Raw genomic sequence first — 23,940 nt, forward strand, 5'->3', positions numbered from 1 at the left:
GGCGGCGGCCGCGTTCGAGGGCCCGGCCTCGGGGCCCYGCTCTGCGGTTAGTGCGTTACACCCGTTAGGCCTGTGAGAGGAGCTAGCCGCGGAAGGCAGAGGCCCAATTCCCGTTTTCGGAGTAACTAAGGCACTTCACTAACCAAGGCATAGTCTAAACTAAGAGGAGAAACGTGCAAAGTAATAATGATACAGTTCTTTCTTTTGTGGAGTTCTCCGTTTCTTTTTAAGTACTCTGCTCCAGCAAAATTTAACAATCATTTAGTCATATACTAGGAAGGTGATTTCCAAATGAAAATACAGTAGATGCATTCTTAGTGTGCCTTCCCTCCTCTTTTTCACCATTTGGATTGTAGTCTAGCTTTTTTTATTCATTATAGATATCCTTTCTCACATTTCTCACAACAGCCTATTCTAAATCTCCTTAGCAAACACTTTAAACATTTTTTTCTTCATATTTTAATTTCCGATCARTTTTGCCTATTTCCCCAACAATTTTATCAATTTATTTCTCATCTGATCACACTCCACACCATAAATTACTATGTTCTAATGAAAATCTGAACTACAGTACGGAGCTAGCTTCAGTTTTGATCAAGCTGGCCAAAATTCCTTGTAACGGAGGAGCTCAGTTGGTTTAGTCAACCCGTGGAGAGCCTCAGCGACTTCTGCCCCCTCCGCCCATCGCCGCGGAGGGTCGGTYGCACGTGCGGAACAAGTCACTGCCACCGCTGCTAACGGAGGAAGCAGCATCGCCGACACCTCACCGGGCACCGGCTGCGAAACTCCCTGCCTCCCCGATACACGAGACCAGCAAAGGTGCTCAGTCCTCTGCTGGAGGCACAGGTGAAGCTAACCTCGTGCTGGCTATGCTGACTACTGCAAAGGCGGAGCTGCTTCCTGCTAAAAAGCCAGTGAAACTTGGAAGAAATCTGCCTGAAACACGAGGAAGCCCTCTGGCTAACATCTGCAGCACCAAAAGCGTGTGGTACCCGAGGAAGATTCGGAGCTGGCTCTGAGCTCGTGAAACGCCGTGCTGCGGCAGGGTATGTCCATCTACCCAAAGGAGGCTTTTTGAGCTTTATGCACCAGCCAGAAGTAAGTTTAAACGGGCTCTGCGACATTTACTTAGAGCCAACAAATTCCCTGTTAATGAACACAAATTTCGCAGACTTATTTGGTTCATAGATAATGCAGTAAGGAGAAGCACTGAACTTCCTATAAATTTGTGTGTTTGAAAATTTATTAATATTCATTGATTTTCTGTAAGCTAATGGGGAAAACCACTCTTGTTATCAGCATTCAGCAGCATTTAAATGTTGTCAAAATAGTTGCTTAAACATGTCTAAAGGTATATTACTACAGAAAGCGCACATGACCATATACTTTGGTCAGACAAAGGGACTAATCTGTTTTTTGCTAATGCATTTGCAGAACTAGACATACATAATATTGGAATGAAAAGTTTAAAAGAAGTGACATTTTAATGCATTATGATAGGTTAATTGCATTAAAGAGTGCTTGAGCAAATATATTTTAAGTATATTATCTGTGACAACAACGTAGTACAGTCTGTAACCGAAGCCTGCGTCACAACAGAGTTCTCTCCTGTACACGCAAGTCGTGGTGAGCTGCTTTCACAGCAGTTAGTACTCTTTCACCACCAGGGTTACATTTTGTTGCATGGATCCTGGACACTGTGTGGGTTTAGGATTTTCTTCATTCAAACTTTAAAGTTACATTTTAGGTCAAGCATGTAACTGTAATTTCATAAACACACAGCCATTTCAGCAAGTCGTGARCCATAATGAGTTTCTCCATGTTTATTTTATCACCAGAAGTGCCATTATGATTTCACCCTCATGATCACAGTACAGCTCCAGAAACCAGCTCAAAAAGGAAAGGCCAAAAATCCCTGTGGGCACTGGGCAGGTGTTAGAAAGCCTTAAGAAAAGCTCCTCAAAACAGAAAAAGACAAGCATGAAAACACTAAATATTTATGTTGCATATGTGCAGTGTCCACATTCTTCTATTGCCACCAGCTTAATCTACTGTGCACTTCTTTCATTCAAGGGACAAAATCTGTCTTCCTGGCCCAAGCCAKCAGTTAGTTATGCAAAGGAGATGGTACTTTAACATTTTAATGCATTGCTAGCACTCCTCCAGGAATTTCCACAAGAAAATCTTGGAGTAAAACTGTGGCAATTGTCAGAAGCAGCATTTCATCTGTTTGTTCATTAGTCAAAGCTAAAATAGGTCATTCAGTGTTATTTCTCCATTCCATCAGTATTGTGTTTTCTATGCAAGACGTTTATGGGACTTTAATAGATATGTCACTTTAAACATCATAAAATACATCAGTAAAAAGACAACAYAAGTGAAGACTGCACGTTATTGTCCAGTGGTGTTGTACGAAAATATATGACAAGGTTAAGGCTTACTTTTAAAATATATTTTAGATTTACATGTCCATCATTTAGAAAAAACAAAACAAAACTTACTGGTATCATTTTTCCTTCTTCATCACAAACACACATTATCACTTCTACATTTCTCTGAGTTGTTTTATTGTATTTATCAAAATCTCCAGACAACAATGTAATATAAATGTCATTTCTTATGTCTCCTACAAGAGAAATGGAAAGATTAAAAATCAGTGAAAACGCTGAGAGGACAGGGTCAGCTCAGCTTAGCTTCACAAGAGCACCTGTTTTTCTGCAACAAAACATATTAAACGGTCATATTTTCCATCTGAACCTAAATTTTCAGTTCTGCTATTCTAAGCAAAGAAGATAGTACAGTGTGCAGTGAAAGCAACCAAATGGGTTTCCTGAAAGCAACTTCAACTAAATCTCGTCCTGCACTGACACCTGCTGGTGAGGCGACGTCAAGATGTAATTAGAGAGTTTTACCCAAATACACAGCTCTTTTTCCAGAGGGAACATCATGTTTTAATTTTCTCTTGTGAGGAAATTAAGATGACATTAAAGAATAAACCCCTTTAATTCAAATCCTGACACTTTTAAAGGAGGACTGCAGACCATAAGTGACTTTAATTGGCAAATATTTTATCATAAACCCAAAAAGAGATTGTGAACTCATATGTTTATTAATTTACAAAAAATAAGGTTAACTTAAATTTCAAGGAAGAATCCACTATAATTTACATAGCAGGCAAGAAAGCTATGTGCAGAGAACTTGGATTATCTGTCACTGTTTTGATTTCTTTTTTCCTGTTTAAGTACTGTATAATACTTTCCAAGGATTTCACTCTGATGTATATCTCTAATATTGGAACACTACTTATCATAAAGAGTGAGTTCTAAACAACCTCTGAGTTACCCATTACAGAAATCACTAATTAAGCTTGTAGTTGATGCTCATTAACCCAGAGAATGACAAAAATCTAGTTCTATTACAGAAGAAAAAAAAATCGTATCCTACCTGGCATGATTATTTCAGGAAATCCCAGCTTTCTAGCAACAACTGTGGTTCTATCTACGAGGTGTGGATAGTCCTTCCTAGTTTGAATCACATCCCCAACAAGCATTTTCACAGTTACCCAGAGACCTAGTAAGAGGAAAAAATTACAACACATTTATGTTAAGGAAAAAACCTCTCTTCAGATGATTATCATCTCTTTCTCCTCCACTAAAACTGTGATAAGAATTCACTTCCTGTAACTGGAAAAAATGCTATATAATCCAAAACAATAGCTAGTAATTTAAATAGCCTCCCACACTCTGCCATAGTCTCATGATCTATCACTTTCAGCTGCACAGTTCACCTATCTCCATGGTGATGCTATGGCTAAAATATAAAAGCTGTACACTAAAATGTAAACAATATGGAGTGAAGTTCCACTAAAATACCTTGTTACTTTACTCTGCAAAAATAATCTACTTTACCTTGTCCACCACTGTCTCCTTTTGATGCTGTGACTTTGCTTAGGAGACTGTGTAAAAAGTCACTCTCTGCCACTACCCTACAGGAGAAAGAAAACAATGTCTACTAGAAATTAAGCACTAAATATATCAAACAAACACACATGACTCAGCTTTCGTTCTCTTTCCAATACTTGATTTTATAATACATTCCATCACCAGGCACTTAAAAATCACCCTAAAAATATAATTTTTACTTGCAGTTAGACAACATTGCCAGAGTTCCTTCTATTTCAGAGATTATTATGCATATTAATTACAACTGAAAATGCCTTCAGATGTACCCTTTATAATACAATTCTACAATGACTGAACTTAGCTACTTCAACGTGTCTAACAATTTTAGATAGTTATTCAGCAGAAAATTAAATAGACCCATATACTTTCAGTTACAAAGAAAAACCACTTTTATGACAGTTCAGTGATTTAGGCACCACAGAGATAGGACAAATGGGGACCAGGACTTGTGGAAAAAATATGAATAAGAACTCCAGAAACATCCTTTATGTTCTTGTCAAAAATCTAGCAAAAGAAGTTTTGAAAACGCCTGGGAATCATAGGCCCCATCTAAGTAGTAGCACAAAACTCAAAAAAGCAAAAAAAAAAAAAAAAAGCAAAAAAAAAAAAAACCAACCCACGCCTCTAACTGGAATATCAAATTTCAGCAAGACATTGTTTGCATCAGCAAGTAGTGTGGTGCCATAAGAGCAGCTCTGTGGCACGAAACCGTTGGTGCTGAGGAGYTGATATCCACACTACAAGCGTTTGGGGAGTTTAACTTCAGAGTGGCTCTGGTCGCCCTTTAGCAGCTGGGATGCCTCAGCTGCATTCTTGGAGTGGATTCAAAAGAAATCCCGTTCATATTGTCCAAGACTGCTCTGCGCTGCATCAGGTTACCTTAGAAGGACACTCCTGACTCAGATTAAAATACTGACCTAGACACACCCTGTGACCACCTAAACAGGATGTGTTCTTTAATTTCATAATCTATTGCCCTATGAGTTGCAGAAACAAGGACACAATGCTGAAGTGAGGGACCATTCATGTTAAGTTTACGTGCAGACTGAAGGGAAGAAAAGATGGAAGTGACAACTCAGGAGGCCCACACCATGAGACTGACCACACTGCCAAAGCCTATCATTTTGTAGGAATGCAGAACCTGAATATATTCAGCAACACATCTGCCCAATCCAGTTTCCTAATGAACAGCCAAACAAATGAACTTTGAATTCTTTTCAACTACTATTCAACTTAGGAACTAATTCTCATGTAGCAAACAAGTCAGATCAAATGGTACACAAGTGAGGTGGACCCAAAGTTTAACAAAATTATTTACTCTCAAATTTTTTCTCCATAGAACATAGAAGCAGTGTTATATAGAATGCTATTTAAAAGATGTTTCCAGCAGGTACTGATACCTATCCATTTGATTTGTGTGTGTCTCATTTTGAGACAGCTGGTCTGGCATTGCTTCTGAAGATGGTTAATGTGTGGCAATTCAACTACTTTTACTCAAATACAGTTTTACTCAGATTTTTCTCAAATTCATAACAAAATGAAGCACATAAATTACTAGTTACCCATATTTGGGAAGCTTATTGTTTAGAATGTACAGATGTTTCTTAACTTGCTTGGTTTTTATTAAATAGGACATGTTACCACATGGCTGAAGGAAGACATTTATAGGAATACACCTTTATTTGACATGCTATGGAAACCTTGTCAAGTCTTAAATGCGCTTTATATTGTAGTAGTGCTAATTATTTACATATCAGTTCAAAAATATTAAAAGGAAGAGTGATTGTTTTTCATAAAACATTTCAGAGATCATTGCATTCACAGAGATATTTCTTCATGTAGAAATATCTTTGCATAAGTATAAAATTAAGATATTTATGACCATCTTACGGGTGAAAGGGAATGAAATGCTGCTTTTCTTCATCACTTTCAGCTTTTCCTTTTATGATATCTGTAATATCCATAACTAGAAAAGTAAAAGAAAAATCATCAAAACATATAATGGCATTGAAAAAAGTCTCCTCTTATTCATGTATTATGCAGTTTATTATATATTCTTGTGCCTCAAGGTAACTACACATTTTCAAGAGTTTATTAGAGTAGCACTGTGTGCTCTAATGTCAGTATTTCATCAGTTATTGTCATCAGTACAAAGTATTTCCTCTACAGTATATGGATGATCTTTATCATAAAAAGAAGTTATGTTCAGGCTGGAATGCCAGTTGTTGACATATGGTTGGGGAGGAGGGAAGATAAACACACACCCAAACGTGAACATTTCCAGTGGGTGGGAATCCCTTCTCTTCTTCCCTCTGTAGGCCGCCCCCTCTTGGCTTTGAAATAAAAACAAAAACAAAAACCTCCCAATTAAAGAACATGTGGCTCAATAGAACAAGAATAATAATGAAAATGCGACTGTGGAGTAATCTGAGGCATAATGATTTCTTAGTTAAAGATGAAATATAAACTTTGGAACAATTCAGGAAGTGTTACTTCTTTACAGGATACTGGGTTCCTTTGCTATTAGAAAACATGGTTCTGGCAGCTCATGTTTAAATACCTCACAGTGGCTTGCTTTAAATGTTCATGTCGTTAATGTCCATCTTTAAAGAAGATGACTGTTCTGCAACCTTCTTCCAAAGGTTTACAAGTGCAACCACAATTCTTCTCAAAGTTCATTTGAAAATGACCAAGCATCATAATTCTATTTTATAGCATTTCTAATTAGGATCAAACAATCCTAACAGTATTATGGCCTGTTTCAGATAATTACAGGAGGGAGAAAGTACTGTAGTAATTTTCTGCTGCTGTTCTTACCTTAAGAAAAGCTGCTAAAATTATGTTTCTCTCTCTCTCTCTCTCTTTCTTTTTTTTTTTTTTTTTTTTTTTTACTGCAACCTAGATCTCTCAGACTTAAAGAATGCAAACATTTTGGCTGAATGTTGCCAATTTAAGTTACATGGAAGCTACTGCTGTATTTGGAGCAAGATGAATTCTACATGAGAAACAGACACACAAATCCTTTGAGGATTTCCATTAACATGAAAAGAAGTGATGCTGCATAGCCCTTCTTACATTGCTATCCCTAATTTTATGAAATTTGAAGAAAAATGCTCTTCAGATTCTGTTACATTTTTTTCCTGCCCAAACATGTTTGCTCTATTTCTCCTACTCAAAATAGTTTTCAGCTGAATTAGCAGTATGGGTTCACAAACCTCCACTTAAAAAAAAAAAAAAAGTTAGATAACTTTGCTCTTTGTTCTCCAAATTAATACTAAGAAGCACCAAAAATAGCAACTTGTAGTTTGGAACTTCCAACAGTGACACACAAGGGTTACTCTCTCAACTGAGTCCATAAAAAAGCATTGTTCTTGAATGTATTTCTCATCAACGCAGACAAAACTGCAAGCACACATGATCCAGCATACACGTGAGCTGACATTTCTTTTATGAGAGTCTCAGCTGCACACGCGACCCTGTGCCTCCTACCATTCTTTTAGGGGAGTAACATTCTACATGACAACCACAACCATTGCTTATGTCTACATTAGCAAGGAGCGTAGCTCAATAGGGACAGATTTATGGAGCAGAACATTTAGTGCAATGTCCAYACTACAGATGTGGCTGGGAAAGGAGGCAAGAGTTACTTCGGAGTAGCTCTGGTCTGAGCCTGGGAATAAAGGTATGAATGCCTTAGGGGCACTCTTAGAGCACCGTCATTGATTTTATTTCACCCAAAAGGAATTGCACTGTGGGCTTTCAAGAAGCTGCTGACAAGCACATACTAGACTCCTTGGTCCATGTTTCAAGACAGGTTGGGTGGGCAGAGCACTGGGCAAAAAGAATCACATTGCATTAACACTTGCCGCAGGCCTTCACGATGCTTTCTTTTTATTAAACAGTCAGATCCCCCTGGTCCACATCAGTTCCTAGTCAGCTGCTAGGCRCTGGCCAAGGCAGGGCACCAGCCCAGGGACCCTGGCTCCCCCCACATCGCCAGCAGCCATGCACAATTCCTACTGTTATACTCTGGTACTGTGCTTTGGTTTGCGCTGTGTAGCGATAAGTGTGCATTATTGGGAAATTCATTTCAAAAACACATTTCTGAGCTGAACTAAAACTTTAGCATAGATACAGTCTTTGTGGACTCCAAAAATCAGATGGAAGATGGTTGATACAGCTGTTTCATATTCTGGCATGTCTTGGTAGACATTCTACCATCCAAGACTGGCAAGCATCAATGGACTCCTGCTTCAAGTATAGCATAAGAGGCACCAGTTACCTGCTACTCCAAAAGGCCGTCTCAGTCCTTGCGTGCATTTTTTGGAGTTGCTATCTTTGAGATCCATCCTTCCAACTCGGACTATTTGACAAACTAAATAAACTTTGTCTCTACTAAGGTCTTTATTTCCAAGATCCTAAGATGCAAACAAAAAGGAAAGCTAAAGTATTGTTTGGGGAAGAATTTTAAGTTGTAAAATTTAAACAGGACCTCTAGTAATAAGTTGAGCTTCAGTAAGTAATAGAAAAAGAAACCGAGTCCAAAGTAAGGATGAAAACAGTGTTTTAACATAGTGTAAGGAAATCTGACACTTCAACATTAGAAGAAAATGTAAGAAAAAATAAATGGAGGAAGGCACCAAGAGTTACAGCAGATAAGAAGCATCAAATCATCTGGAAATTGATGGGGCGGGCATTAGAGAAATGCTTGAGAAATTGATTTGAGGAAAGATATTGAAGTATTCATTATCACTGCCATGACGTACTCTGACTCTGGTGATCTTGCCCTGTTTCTAAGATGCCTTCTTGCTTTCTTTCTCATCTTACTCAAATTTTATGGATTCTGATAGCAACCACAGAGAAGAGAGAATCTGATTTGCAAATGAAAAGTACGAAGAACCGGAAAACACGTACTCACCGTGAACACTACTTTCAGATTGTTGAGCATGTCGATTTCCTTTGGAAAGCCTCTGCTCCCCCATCTCACCAAGTAGTTCTCACTATTTTGAAGATAAACAACTTATTACCACGTGTTTTAAAAATCACCTTTTTAGAGTATATAAAAAAACTCACAATATATAAGCTGAGTAACAGACAACATTCTGTGCTGACTGTTTGAAAGCAAAAGTCAGACTAAAAGAAAAAGACTATACAACACAAGTAATCAGCAAGTTACAAAAGATAACTTAAACAGAACATACAGAATGGTACCCTTTTTGGAGGAAACATTAATATCCATGTAATCTGTTCAATAGGAACAGTCAAAAAGATTTTACTTGATCTTTGCATTCACAAGTCCCTCCCATCTTATCCCTCCCTCCCCACTGTCTGAGCATTTTATCCCAGACCACAGAACATTCCTCATCAAGAAGCTTGTGTAGTGAAGCCAGTGATATTCCGAGTCATTCTTGGTTCCTTATCCTGATCAGTATTTGRCTTTTTTTTGTTAGGCACCCGGTTTTGACAAATTTCAATAATAAAGGCTGTTTTCATTGCATCTGTACAGAATGCCTAGCAAAACAAATCAAGACTTCATATACAGGCCTGGAAGTGACATTAGACAGTCACAATCTAATATTATTTTCTCCTCATACAGCTAAGAAGGGCCATACTCAGAGAAATTAGAATAATCACAAAGCACACAAAGAGGCTACTGAATCTCCATCCTTGATGATCAGAACTTGACTGAACAGTCTGATCTAAGCTGGCCCTGCTTTGAGAGGCAGGTTGGACTAGTTAACCTCCAGATGTTCCTTCTAATCTAAGTTACTCTACTTCAGAACTTATTCTCATTCTATAACTTATTCTATATCTTACTCTTCTAATATTCTATTTCCTGATAGGAATAACAGTACTGCACTATCAGGGCAGGGGGCACAAACCTGATGTAATTATCCTCTTGCTAAAAAAAGAAAAAAGAAAAAAAAAAGACCCTCTAAATGCTGGATTTAAGTTTTAGGTATATTTACCATCTTATTCTGAAAGCAGGAGTTCTCATTGAATGGCATCAGTTAAAAATTTACAAGCTTTATTAGCTTTGTTAAACTCCCCAGGGCACAAGTTCTTTTTATTTGCTTACTTAAAAACTGACTCTATAAGTGATGATGAACATGAAGTTAAATCTGTGTGTTCCTAATCAGGTCTTCTTGATATATCATCTAGATGCTATAAAGCATTTATTTTTGTTGCATTCTGAACTTCCATTTTTGTATTCTGGCCCATATGCTTTTATATAAATAAATAGATACACATATACATATGCATGTCTATGTGCTTTTCTACAAATATAGTTTCTTCTGTAATGATCCTAGGTAAAGAAGTAGAGCATTTATTGCAGTTAAATTAGTTTTAGCTATTATTGATGGTCAAATATTTGAATTCCCTATTGTTCCTTGTAAAAATTTCTGCTTTGGCAATCAGGCAGACATCCTCAGAATAGAAGAATCTCCATCTATTTATGGAGACAGCCTCAAGGATGTCTTCAGATTACCAGCAAAAACAATGACCATACAGCGGGATTTTATTTTTCCCTCTTCCTTCACCCCTTTTTGAACCAGTTTTAACAATTGCCTCAGATTCTACCTAGTCTGACTGAGTGCCTCTGGCTGGGTTGGCAGTCATAAAATTTGGTATGTTATGTCTCAGTTGCTACATCTATTGCATGATGTTTCTCTCTGAGACCTGTACAAGCTCTAAAGGTAACAGCAAAGAAATTTTCTTTATTTAAAAGAAAAATCCCTCCACTATACTGTAATAATCTCTAAACTTCGAAGTCATCTTGGAATTCTCTAAAACTTTGAAATACTCACAGTCCAGGAATTACCCATCAAAAGATTTGGAATCACATGCCCTAGAATCCTTTAGTAGTCAAAGCCTATATCTGTCCATGCCCATTTTTCCCTTTGGTTTTCTTCCTTTTATTTATGTGTTCTCTGCGTTACTAGTATGTTGGCAACTATTACGCTCCGTTTTGGCCAGCTCCCTTCACTATTATTTTGGGGAATAAAAAAAGTAAACTTACCTTATAATTGTTAGTTTCTGTGGATCATATAGTGACATAAAGAGTTCTGCATCCTCCCCAATTCGGCAAACAAAATTCCGCACAAAAACATACACACTGTGGGTGGGGGATGAAGACATTCGGGAGTACGATGCATAATCTGGTTGATCCTTTGACTACTCAGAAGGAAGAGAATTATTAGCTAGATCCATGGTAGGACACTAGAAACAACTTCAAGTTTTCCTATATATAGCAGTTAATCTTGAAAATTGCCACATTCTGTGCAGTTAAAGAACCATCAGACAACAAAATTTGAACCAAAAAAACCTTATTTCCAGTAAATAACCATTGTCCTGTATGTTCCCCAGAGAGAGATTACTGAATAATGCAAATGTGACTAAGAAATAAGTTTCTGAGCATCCCTCTCCCCCACCTCATATTTCACCAGTGTTTCAACATCCTTTCCTACCATGAAGCAAGATAGCTGAGAGTGGGTTCTTCAAAATGCTGTACCCAGAGTGGGGAAGCTACTTAAACATGCAAATAATGAAAACCCTGATGATAGACATGCCTTAATCCACTCTTCTGCAGGATTTAGGGGACTTGATCAGTATTACCAGTAAGAACTTCCTGTCTGGAATTCAAATCTTATTATCCTCACTAAGTAGGTATCATCTCTGCATCTCTTTTTAGAAAAGGAACAGGGATCACTTATTTCTTTTTATTTTGCAAATATTTCCAAAGAACACAATAGTTAGGCTGTTTCCCTTCCCTTCTCCCATTACCTGCAGAAGCCTTCCTTTTGAAAATCTATTTACTTTCACTCAGGGGATAAGAGCCAGGTTAAGTTCCCCTCCTGTGTACGAATACATTCAAAACCTTACCTCTCAAGGAAAGCAGGATGCTTTCAATGGAAACATCCAGAAGTCCTTCATTAAAATTTCCGTAAAGGACTGTGCCTAAAAGTTTTCRGGATATTTTTGCTACAGTGTGAAAATTTAAATCCCTTTAAGAGAAGAGATTGTAACTTGACTTCCATATTCTAGGCCAGTTCTTCAGCCACCAAGAAATTATATAAAGGGTGAAACACTATTGCCGCTTCTTTCTTTTAAATGGCAGAAGAGAAAATATCATGCTGTCACTACAGAGGCAATCCTACAAGTATGCTAGAGATTATTTTTGAACCCAGCAGTACGTAGCAGAAGGCCTATTGTGTGCATCCTATTAGGGTTTGATTGAGTATGCTTCAGGCAAAACTCAATGCTCAGCTCTCAAGATTGGGGCATTTCTAGGAACACTAGCAAGACAAAGTACAGCTTCCTGAAGAGGGGACTAATCACATCAAAGGGGCATATGCTGAGATCTGGAGAGAGCTGACCAGGATCACTGTCTCAGAAATAGGCACCTAAGTTCTACCCACGTCTCATTTTAACCACCTAGAAGGAATCACTTACGGGTTTCAGGCCTAAAGCTCCTTTTATCCATTGTTTTGCTCTTTCTTTAAAAAGAAGCCAACACATTCTACTGCAGAGTACCAGGTTTAAACTTTCCATACTTATATTGTCAGCTAATTACATTTTGTTATCTGRGAAGCAAAAGTTATTCAGTGACATTTATTGTGATAGAAAACTCAGATGGAGTTTTCCAGAGATTTCTGATGGGCATTATTAAAATGTCATGATGGCACAACTTTTTCTGTCAAAKGTTTTATTTCCTTTAGCACTGTTCACTTTCTCATGAATGAACAAAAGAACCCAAGTCATCATGTCCCTGAACAAATTTAATATTGAAAAGGTCAAGGAAGTGTTACCACCTGCTTTGCATTTTAAAATATGAAACTTCTGCACTCATCAGCTTTGCTTAGGCATGGTAACTGCTGGTGTCCACAGGGTTATTCTAAGTTCACCAGCTTCCTACTTTAGTGAACTTAAATTCTTCAGTTCTGTCAGGCTATCTGACAAGCAGCAACGTAAACAACCAATATTGTCAAAGGATCCTTTAGAAAGGAGCTTTGGTTAGTCATGGCTTGCAGCCTGAACTCAAAGTATATAACCACTGTCTGAATCAGCCTATTAAACAGTCTACTGCTTAAGACCTACTTCCATTCAGAAATCCAAGAATGGATTTAGAGCCAGCTTTAGAGATAGGCTTTCAGCCTAGCCCACAGACTGAATCGAGTGCCAGTCACTGCACATCCTCCATTCTTCCTCCTTGAATTAGCACACATAAAAATGCAACTAACTCAGTCTGAGGCACAAGTTCTTGAAGACAAATTGTTCAAATACATTTTCACAGAACTGTTACTTCTACAAGTTAGGAGTTAACAGATGGAAATCTCCATATTTGCAACATAGGAATGTGAAAATAATTTAAATCAGAGGCAAAAGTTTCTACCAATTTTTATGGTAGAAGGTTCCATCCTTTGAGCCTTCTACTTGTTTTTTTTGTTTGTTTGTTTTGGTTTTAGCAAAGTGTTAGGTTTGGCCCATCATTCCTACCATTTCCTCCTTAATCCGCTCAGTGATTTTATTAGTTGCTTCTTCATGTGCATGAAATAGGCTAATGACACTGGTTTTATCTGGATCCAAGATATTCCCATCTTCATCTCTAACTATTAGGTCTAGCTCAAGTATCCTGTGAAAATAAAAAGATCAATATGGCAGGGTTATTTTCTTCTATAAAAATCAAGTTGGAGCATATTCACAGATGTAATGCACTCTGAGTTCTTCAGGTTTTAAAGCGATAAAATCAGTTTAAATACATGCAGTGCTATTTCATTAAAGAAATTTTAATCAAAAACTACCATTTTTTCAAGCTCTTGTCCAATATTTTTCTGTTTTGGAATTTATAACTTTGTCTCTAAAGCATTCAAGCACCTAGCACATAATACATTCTCTGTGTTCAAATTCATATTTCACTTCAATGAGTCATCATCTCTTTTGTGTTTTATTGTGTAAACCTTTGTAAGGTGCATAGGTTTTTCCACATACCTTTTGCTTTTACRTTGCTCTTACTCTCTTGGTGTTGTTACTTGGCTCTAACAGCTATGCTTTGTTCTCTTCTTCTCATACAAGTCATACCTTTTTCTTTTCCTTCAGCTCTTACTTTTTGCCCCATGTTCAAAACTCTTGAGTCTCATCACCCTAGGGCCTGTGTATTCTTGCCCACAGGGCTGTGGTTTTGCCTCAGCCAAAGGATCTCCTTTCTTGCCTATCCAGGATCTCATTCCTCCATCCTCCACTCTCAGCCTCTTATAAGAGCTAATCTAGCTTGCGCTCTTCCCCTATACAATCCCAAGCCATTTTAAACATCCCCTCCATTCCTGCTCCTCCGAAGGAAGAAGTTTATTGTCCTCATAATTTGGAAAGAAGAGTGGAAAAGGGAARTCTAAGGGCAAAGAAACTACAGTTTTCTGTCTTACAGTTCCCCTAGCTGCTGTCTTGAACAGAGCTAAGAGCTTCTTTGGCTGGAGCATTTCTAAGTAAAAATCTGTCTTGGAATTACATTCAGCTCCACGTAGTGTATCACAGGTTATGTGTATTCCCAGAGTATATTCTGTAAGAATAGAACTCATCAATCTGTGGGTCCAAATCACAGTGAACAAGTAGAGCTTCCTAACATCTCATGGTCATTGCTTATGTCTAGCCACAGGCAGCTTGAGGCTTTCAGCCATATATAGGCCTTCAAGCCACAACAACCACAGTCGTTTGCAATAGCTCAAGACAATTTATGGGCAGATTGCCTCATAATATCAGTATGATGAAAATTAGTTTACCAAGCTTACTCTCCCCTCTATCAGATAGTGGAGTACCATTCATAACCCCACATAACCCCATTTTTGCTAAAAAATGCCTTGTGCTGCAATGACATTTCATCAGCAACAGACAGACAAGGCATTTGTCAAGCAACTATCCTATCTACAGTAGTTTCACTTCCATTACCAGAACCAGAGTTCTGCCTGGAAATTCCCTAGTAAATATGGGGATTTTGCCTTCAAGATAGGCTTTTTACACTTCAGACTTCTGCTATTCATCCACCACTAAAGTCTCTCAACACCACTGTTCATGCAGTAGCATGATACTACTAGGAGGTAGGCTGTGTTTTTGAAGGATGGGTGAAAGGTTCTGGTCCCGAGTACACTGACTTTATATGTATATAAAGGACAGTCACCTGACCTAGAATATTTGACAAGTTTATATTCCATAGTTAACAAGTGAAATATTTTGAAAAAGCTCTTTGGGGTAAGAAACCTCAACATGGGAACTTTTTTTACCACAGGAATTAACAGGGAGAATTTTGAAAACAAGGGTTTAACACATCTACATCCCACATTTGTGGGCTACAAAAGTGCAAGCAGAAAAAATTTATCATCTCTGTTCTTGCTGGGTGCTTTTCCAGAAGCAATGTAGCCCACTTACTTGTTACCATAGTCAATTTTGGAAGTGACTTTCTGTTTGAGTTCTTTGAGTTCATCTTTTGGCAGAGTCCCAGAGAGAAGTTGTGATCTCCATTCCATTAAGTCATACATCATAGACTGTACCTGCTGGAACCGTTCTTTCTTATTTGCCTAAGATAAATAATAGGTTTAAGATAAAAGGTTTCAAGCCTTGTAGAAAGTTGAAGTGAAACATTGGCCTTGACAATTAAAGGATGCGTCATAGTTACTGCTAAACATTCAGCTCCCAGGGTCAAGAATTAAGCAGAGTTCCCCACCAATCCAAGTCCTGTTTTGTTTCTTTACTTCTGCTCATTCCTCCAAGAATCCTCCCATGCAATTTAAGGTCACCGAGCCTGGCTCCCTTCCTCCTCTCATTATACAAAGTTTTAAGGACAATCCCCCATGTTATAGGAAAGAAATTACATAAAATTCAATCAATTCATGAGTGGGTAGGGAATGACATTAATTTTTGTTTATATAATTGTGCTTTTCTGTGGACTAAAAATCATTAACTGAAGCCTCATCAGTAGAAATTATTATGGAAGCAATTTACCTCTGTTTAGGGTACTGATGAGAGCATGCTGGAAATAAGAACATTTGACTGCAGTGTGTTAATACATTTAAGAAGCTACTGGGAAAAGTGGGTGAATGCATAGAAATCACTAGAGCAATTCCAGAGTCATCCGCTGAAATATAAAATGTTCTATCTGTTGACTTTAACAAGAGGAAGACTGAGAAGTGACCAGTTTCAGAATATAAATACATCAATGAGGAAAAACACACAGTATTCAAGGCTTCCCAACAGAGAAAAAGCGCAATCCAATGGCTGGGAATCTGCAGCAAGACACAGTCAAATGACAGTGCAATTCGTTGGAATGGGTTATCTACTAGAACAGACTATTAAGGGTACTGGAGAATTCAGCATCTTACTGATGTTCTCCAATCAATACTTGATGCATTTCTGGTGATTAGGCCTAAGTTAAACAAGTCACTAAAATCAATAGAGATTAATACTAGTTTACAGCATGAAAAAAACTCTATGATATGCAGGCACTCAGATTAGCCTTCTTTACTTAAATTTTGAGTTATATCTCTCTGAGTGTCCTCTAGACCTGCTTTCTTCCCCCTGCCACTTGCTGACAACATTCTAGGTCCTGCTGGCCACCCAGGTCCGTCTATACTTAAGGGGACTACAGAGAACTCAAAATCCACTGGTCAGCAGCACAGGTAGATTATTATAAGAAAGATTTTGTCTCTCGATAAAGTATAATTGAGGCCTGCAAAACTATTTTGTGTTCCTATAAAAGGGGGTCATTTTAAATATTCATGAATCACTTCTCACAGTTCTATTTTTGTTTGTTTTTTTTTCTCCAAAACTATGCAATACCTTTTTGTAACAGGACACTACCAGGTGGCCATTACAATTGCATGCAAAGAAGCACCATCATTGCATATAACTTATTTGCAAGGAAGGCAGATGCTCAGTATGGAGGCCATTTTGACCAATTTCYCTGAATTCAGTGCACATTTTATATATTGGTTTTGCATAACAAAGAGTTGGTAGGAAAAAACAGATTTCTCTCAGATGGAAAAATAGATTTTTGTTTCTTTTTAAGGAATATAAAATGAAGACATTGCAAGTGAAAAAGGGACTGATTTCTGGAAATTGTCAATTGTCACTAAGACCTACACACTACCAGTAATCCTTGAATAGCTTTTATTCTAGAGTCCCAAACACACGTTGAAACTTGTTTGAACATCTTATGTTTATATTTCCATCTTGAAAATTATCAACTCTACAGAGAATAATCATGAAAAATTTTATCAAGCACAGGATACTAAATGTTGAATCTAGAGGCATGAAATTACACTACTTCTCAGCAATAACTTTTAACTTAAAGTCATAGAAGAAAACTGCATTGAGCTAAGTGGTGATGAAGAAATAATTTCTTAAATCCTACCAATCCCTGCCTTCCATCTAGGGAAAGACACTAATTTGAATAAGGCCTCAAAATACATAAATAGCACTAATGAACAGGCCACATGTGGCATACAAAAGCTTCATACCACATAGAGCTGTTTCCAGATGCTGCCCCATTCCCAGAGTGTAGTGGTAAGTTCTTGTACTAAAGGAATTTCAGCAGGTATTATATTTTCTGTATGTCTAGGAAAGAGAAGAAARTTTAACACAATATAAAAGAATATTTCAGTTTCATGGCTTTATATTGTAGTTACCATGTTTAAGGCATATAAATGCCTTAAAATTCATTCTTTAGCAGACAAGATCCTTAACTTATTAAAACAATAAAATTCAATACCTTTTCTTTTCAACAGTAACTTCCTTGATGTGGATAAAAGATTTAGGAAATATTCCCTGTTGGGGAAGGAAAAAAAAAAGAAACAAGAGAATCCACTCACTTATAAATCTCCAAGAACAGTTAGGTTACATAAATGAGAGCTTTCCAAAACCTACTTTTAATCAGTTATTTTTCCTAAAACTGTTACCATGAACATAACCTGTAATCCTCAAATTAACCACTCCAAGTTTGGTTTTCTAGTGATGTTCTGTCCAGATAGATGTATTTCTGTTTGACAGAAGAATAGTAGCAATTTATATATATATATATATATATATATATATATATATATATATCCTCTTCTGGAAACACAGAATGCATTGAATTATATTTCCTTCTAAGGGAACCCCCTCCCCTCCCACGTTCTCTCCCCTGAAAAACAATACATACAATGTAAATACAGTAAAAAAACATTTTCTCTGTGCATTGACTTCTTTCTCCTAAAGGAAGACACAGATACTGAGCACTATACCCCATATATTTCTCATTCTAGGAAAAAAATGCAGCCTAATTTAAAGATTAAATTATCAAGCCAAAGGAGATAAACTGATATAAGATAAGCTTGACAAGTGAAAGCAATATTGATAGGTGGAGGAAATGAGCCAGGAGGAGCAGCACAGCACAGATTAGCATTCCCATTGACATGAAGGATGATGCACTCATCAGACCCAAAGTTTATTTTGAAGCATGCAAGTCAAGAACACTGTGCATAAGACTCAAAATTGCTTTAAGGAGAAAAGAAAATCCTTTCWTTTGCAAAGCATAAAGGGAGATACTTAGTATAACCATAAACTCTTCAGCACCCTTAGGCAGATGTGGCACCACTACAGTTGAGAGTATGAGCTCATTTTGTGCAACTTGAGGCTAAGCAGTAAGATGCCCAGCAAGGTGTAGCAAAGAAGGCATCAGATTTCATCCCATTTTCAGAATTTATTCTAATTGACCTATGCAGAAAAAAGGTGACCAGACAAGGTTATTTGTTGTGATGGGCCCTGGCACTACAACAGCTGAGGCATTTTAATTTATCCTAAAGGAAAGTTTGACTGTCAATCCATCCATGACAACCCTCAGGTTAGCTAGAAAAGCTAGGCTTGGTAATGGAGCTAGGATTTGCTTGAATTCATCTCTATTAAACAACTGACATCCATATCTGAAACTTTACAATGCCTTTTTTTCAGTTAGATTACAGTTTATAGCCATTTTCTTTTAAACATCCTTTCTATTAGGACTGGGCCYTAGAGGAAACATGGTCATAGTAACTACACAGTAACTACTTTGCATAGCTTCCTGTGAAATGCTACAGTATATCAAGAAGCTATGGTAAAMTACCTTATCACTAGACCTGCTTCTACCTCATCGGTGGCAATCTAGAAATGGAAGCAAGCAAATAAGGTGCTGCTCAGTATTATTAGAGCTCATAAAACAGAAGAAATAGATAGAAGTCTGGATAAAAAGATTATGCATAGTTATCACCACAAACAATTACTCATCTCTGTCTTTTAGGATGTGCTATCATTGAGCAGTTAAATGATAAGTCAACCATCTAATACTTCAATAAAGGAAGCTAAAATATTTTACTATCATCTACAGTCACATAACACAAATTAGTTGCTCCAAGATCAGCAAGTTATTGCCAATAMCTACAAGCTGTTGAATACAAAATAAGAAAACATGAAGAACAGATGGCTTAAGACTGTTCYGATTTTTTCTGATGATATATTCCCTGCAAAGAACTGTCCTTCTGCTCCCCAGATATTCCTTTTTAAGTGGCTGTGAAGGTTTTACATCCTTTTTCCAGGCTACAGAGAAGCAACTTCCTCCAAATGTTTTCACTGTTATATAGCCATGAGTCTCTAGCTTCAAATGCCCTTGGCATTGCTGCTTCAAAAAAGTCTGATACTAATAACAAGATCCAAAATCCGTTTTTCTTCCAGAAAGGTGCATATTATTAAGAAATCCTCTCATAACCTGATTCTGGAATTATCCTACTCAGGTTAAARACTATCATTTGTGTTTTTCCATCTTTACATATAAGAATATTGACTTTTCTGATTACTAAATTCTTAGCTTAAAGATGTATTTACAAGCTTGTGCCTCATGGGAGGTGTTTATATTGAATGCAGCCCTAGGAACCCTTAGAAAAAAAATGCAGAAGCATACACATTTTGCAGTAAATTAACCTCAATAAGTTATTTCAGGTGCCATCTTCATCAGCCTGTTAACCTGAAGGCACAGTAATTATTTTTTTCTTTGATTTGCTTCTCCCAGTCCTGACTTCTAATATTAACTAACACTGTTCAGAATAAATGCTGATCGTTCTATTCATCTTGAAAGAAGAGAGGATGGATATGGCTGACTTCAGTGATCAGTATAAGACCATCTGATAAGACATACTGAAAAAAGACAAAAAAAATTGCCTCATTTAATGTGCTGATTCCTTAAACCCAGAGTCTCATAGTTATGAATACCGTCATCTTACCTCTGATCCTTTATGCCTTACTAGATAACCCTTGTACCAATCTAGAAGTAAGGAAGAAAGAGCACACTGAGTATAACAGAACACGTACATAAACCAGCATATAATAAAGTCATGTTTTGTGTTTTATATAAGGACCATCTGTCAYAGGATGCTTAAAAATTCAGTAGTTACTTGAAAAATATGCAAGTGAAAGCAAAGCAAGTGGCAGGAAACACACTTAGCATGGCTTATACATTAACAAGGATGATCATATGATCTGCTTTCCAGTGTTGCAAAGAACAGATAACTTTACATAGAATTTACACCACCCTCCAAAAAAAAGAGATAGGATAAGATAAGAATTTTTATATTACACACACACACACACATATATATAGATATATTGTATAAATATATAAAAACTAAGATCACTCATGGTGATAGAAAGCCCATGAAGGTCTTCTGATTGTGTTCTAGGTGCAGTATTAAATCAATGCAATACATGGCTCTTACATATCCAACTTCCCTGAAAGTCTTCTTTCTGTCATGAGGAACTATAGCTTCTGGAGCCAACTCAAAAAAGCAGCTTCCAAGTATAAAGTTCAAGTTAGACTCTTAAAAAATGAAGGGCTGCTATGGGGCTTTTGCTCCATTCATCAATTAGGAACTGCTTTTGGGAAAAAAAAAAAACCCAAACCCAAAGTTCAATACTGCAGTAGCAGTAATTAAAAACCCTAAATCAGGCTTTGTACTGCCTATAGCTCTGCTAAAGCACAACAAACCTCTCTAAAGAGCATAAAATGAAGAATTCAGCCTTACTCAAGCAAAGGAGCAGTGTCCACTGCTCATACACTCCATCACCATGAAACACTACCTGCAGAGCAGCAGTATTCAACTCTGTATTGACTTCTGTTTTAGCCCCAGAGAAGGGGGTTTATGACTAGAAGCTCACAATTTTGACTATATTTTCATGAACAGATGCTACTTTTTCCTACCATTTTTTCTTTCTCACATCTCTAACACAAAGGTATTTCAGCCAGGCAACCAAAGCACTGAAATCAAACAATGCTGTGGGAAAGGCATTATTAAAAATCTCAGGGGTATCGCTGACTTTAAGCAAAGTCTCAGGAAAGAGATTTTGTCAAATTTCTCAGCGCTAAGAATTTTTGCCAGTATCTTCTCAACAAGTAGAGTTCCAACTCACTTTTAAAACTGAATTATTTGCACATAATGTCTAATTTACAACAAACTGTGGAAAATCTATTCTATTTCATCCCATTTGCCGTGACTACAMACATTCTATGTGCATATTTTGTACATGCAAAATGAGCAAAAATGGCCTATAGAATGTGCACACAAAATAATTGTTTTTCTTGTTCAGTCATCAGCTGCAACTGGCAGCATATTTCTTTTCAGATACTGATACAAGAGGAACTTCCTCATTTGCATAACATGAAAGATTCCACTTCTTCACCGACAAATACATTTCATAAAGCAAGCTGTGACATCGCATGTTAAGGGCAGAGGATTTAGAACAGATTTCTAGGAAAACAAACAAACCCATAATATTACCACTCAACTTGTCAGGCTGGGCTGACGACTTGACTACAGACATAGCACATGAGCCAGAAACCAGAAAAACCTCTCGTTTCTGCAGATGTTAAACAGAGATGATATAGGGATAAAAGATGAGGAGCTTTGTTTTGCCAATGTATTTTTTCCCCTTAGCTAAATGTTTAGRAGACTTATGGAGGCTTAAAGCATTATCCAAACCTCTCATGTTTYAAGAGGGGACATTTCCTCACTCATGACTGAGAGATGCATCTGTTCACTAGTAGTCTAGTGACTGGCATCCATTTTTCAATTATKTTTAAAGCTACTGGATTTCCTTTACAAATAGAAAAATTGCTTCTGCTTTCCAAAACATTGCATTGATTTAAGGGGATATGGTTTCCTCAGATGCTCTTTTCTTAAAAGCCCAAGTACTCGTTGTTTCTGACCAGAGCAACCTACAGCTCTACATGCTGGAATGCGTTGGGTTCAGGCAGCTTCCCAGATTCTTTGCAATTTTATAACCACAACATATTACGGGTGTCTTGCAAAACTGAGCTGTCTCTACAACTGCAGAATGCAGCAGCAGCCCTCTCTCTTTAACATGTGTAGTTATTAAGATACAACTGACAGAGTTGGAGTAGGATGAAGGAGAAGATAATTTTTAATTCATTTTGCAAAGCTTGAAACACTTCTTCCTTTTTTTTTTTTTAATCTCTTACCCAAAAAGAACATCATTGCAGGTTGTAAAAAAAGTTACTATTACAGTGACTTTTCAAAAGACGCTCAACTATTGAGTTAGTGACAATAATTGCACTCTCGTTGCTTTTATACAAATAAGAGTTTTCTGTAGCTCTGGATGGCTCAGAGAGAATTCAGTAAGATTGTGAAGGTACAAATCAAAGCAATAAGGAGAAATACACTACCACTGTAGTACAGACAATGATTTCAGCTTCACAAATCTACTAAGTTTTCTTTTTATAATCTCTTTTTTTTTCCTGCTTGTATTTATTTTACAGTTCTGCCTATTGGTCAGATATCTCCATGCAGCTACTCCATATGTTTGGATCAGCCTTCTGAGTATCCGTACCATGTCTAACCTAACTAGAACTACTGCTGTTTAGCATGTCCGCTAAGTTAGATGGTTTTCAGAAGTATCCATCATGCTAATTTACAGACTACTTTAAAAATACTAGCATTCCATCTCGTACTATCAGATGATTAGGGTACTGAATACTCCCTAAGAACAAATATTTAATTTAGAGGCACACGTGTATTCCATTAGATCTTCCATCAGCTATAATACAAACTGGTATGAATTCACAGACAAGAGTTCACCTTGACTTCCTCATTTGATAATTGCTTCCCAGGGAAACCACATGTATTATAACACTTCTGATTTTGGGTCTCCAAAAATGAGTAAGTTCTTCCTCAAAATAGACTAACACCACCAATACAAATAATACCATTAGACAACTACTTATGTAAAATGGGCAACTGGTATGAAACAACAGGATTAAATTATGTAACCAGAGAAATTTGTAGCCTGAAGGCAACTGACTTACCTTCACAGGACTCCAAGATATGGACCACATCACCAATCTGAAGAGGTAGCTGTGGTATTCCTGTACCTTTGAAATTGTATATAGCTGAAAAATTAAAGGACAAAAATACTAGTTTTCAATACTRCCATACACTACAATTTTATTGAAAAACACGTATGCTTATTAAGATTTTGGTACTAGGATAAATAGTCTAGAATAAGCAAGCAAATGGAACCATAATTCTATCGACAAGCTTCTTCTGTTATCATTTCCTTGTGAAAATGCTAAGGTGTCAAAAATGGCCGGGACTGGAAAAAAAAACAGCATATGCTTGAGAACAAGTGATTTATAGCAACTGTTTTGCACAGGTTTTAGAACACCTATTTAGGTGTGGGTCTTCAATATATGCACGTGCATTGTACTGGAGACTYGTTAGTCTACTGGTCTAAGACTTAAAGTGCACAGTTTACATAAATTTATGTCCAGGCTCTGGGGAGAAGGGGCACAGAAACCCATGAAAACTGAATTTACTGAATTCTTTCCTGGGTTAGAATGTTTCATCTTAACATGAAATCATGTTTCATATAGGAACAGTAAAAGTTTCTTCATTTTGTGTGTTTAATCACTGTG

The 23,940-nt window shown here is 37.2% G+C and overlaps 1 protein-coding gene across 1 annotated transcript in view; it reads right to left on the reverse strand.

Annotated features, from left to right (window-relative positions):
* The window catches only part of DOCK2 (dedicator of cytokinesis 2), a 228,840-nt gene that overhangs the window by 194,816 nt on the left and 10,084 nt on the right, over window positions 1-23,940 (reverse strand). Inside the window, exons 2-14 of the mRNA XM_026061319.1 lie at window positions 23,332-23,415; window positions 20,237-20,277; window positions 17,719-17,774; window positions 17,468-17,564; window positions 15,381-15,529; window positions 13,461-13,596; window positions 10,984-11,138; window positions 8,881-8,962; window positions 8,245-8,380; window positions 5,853-5,928; window positions 3,909-3,985; window positions 3,445-3,570; window positions 2,502-2,626 (exon numbers count right to left, since the gene is read on the reverse strand). Of these exons, the coding sequence (XP_025917104.1) occupies window positions 2,502-2,626; window positions 3,445-3,570; window positions 3,909-3,985; window positions 5,853-5,928; window positions 8,245-8,380; window positions 8,881-8,962; window positions 10,984-11,138; window positions 13,461-13,596; window positions 15,381-15,529; window positions 17,468-17,564; window positions 17,719-17,774; window positions 20,237-20,277; window positions 23,332-23,415 (1,340 nt within the window). The remainder of the gene's footprint in view (window positions 1-2,501; window positions 2,627-3,444; window positions 3,571-3,908; window positions 3,986-5,852; window positions 5,929-8,244; window positions 8,381-8,880; window positions 8,963-10,983; window positions 11,139-13,460; window positions 13,597-15,380; window positions 15,530-17,467; window positions 17,565-17,718; window positions 17,775-20,236; window positions 20,278-23,331; window positions 23,416-23,940) is intronic.

Source organism: Apteryx rowi, unplaced genomic scaffold (genome assembly GCF_003343035.1).
Source record: "Apteryx rowi isolate R43461 unplaced genomic scaffold, aptRow1 scaffold_18, whole genome shotgun sequence".
NCBI classification, from domain to species: Eukaryota; Metazoa; Chordata; class Aves; order Apterygiformes; family Apterygidae; genus Apteryx; species Apteryx rowi.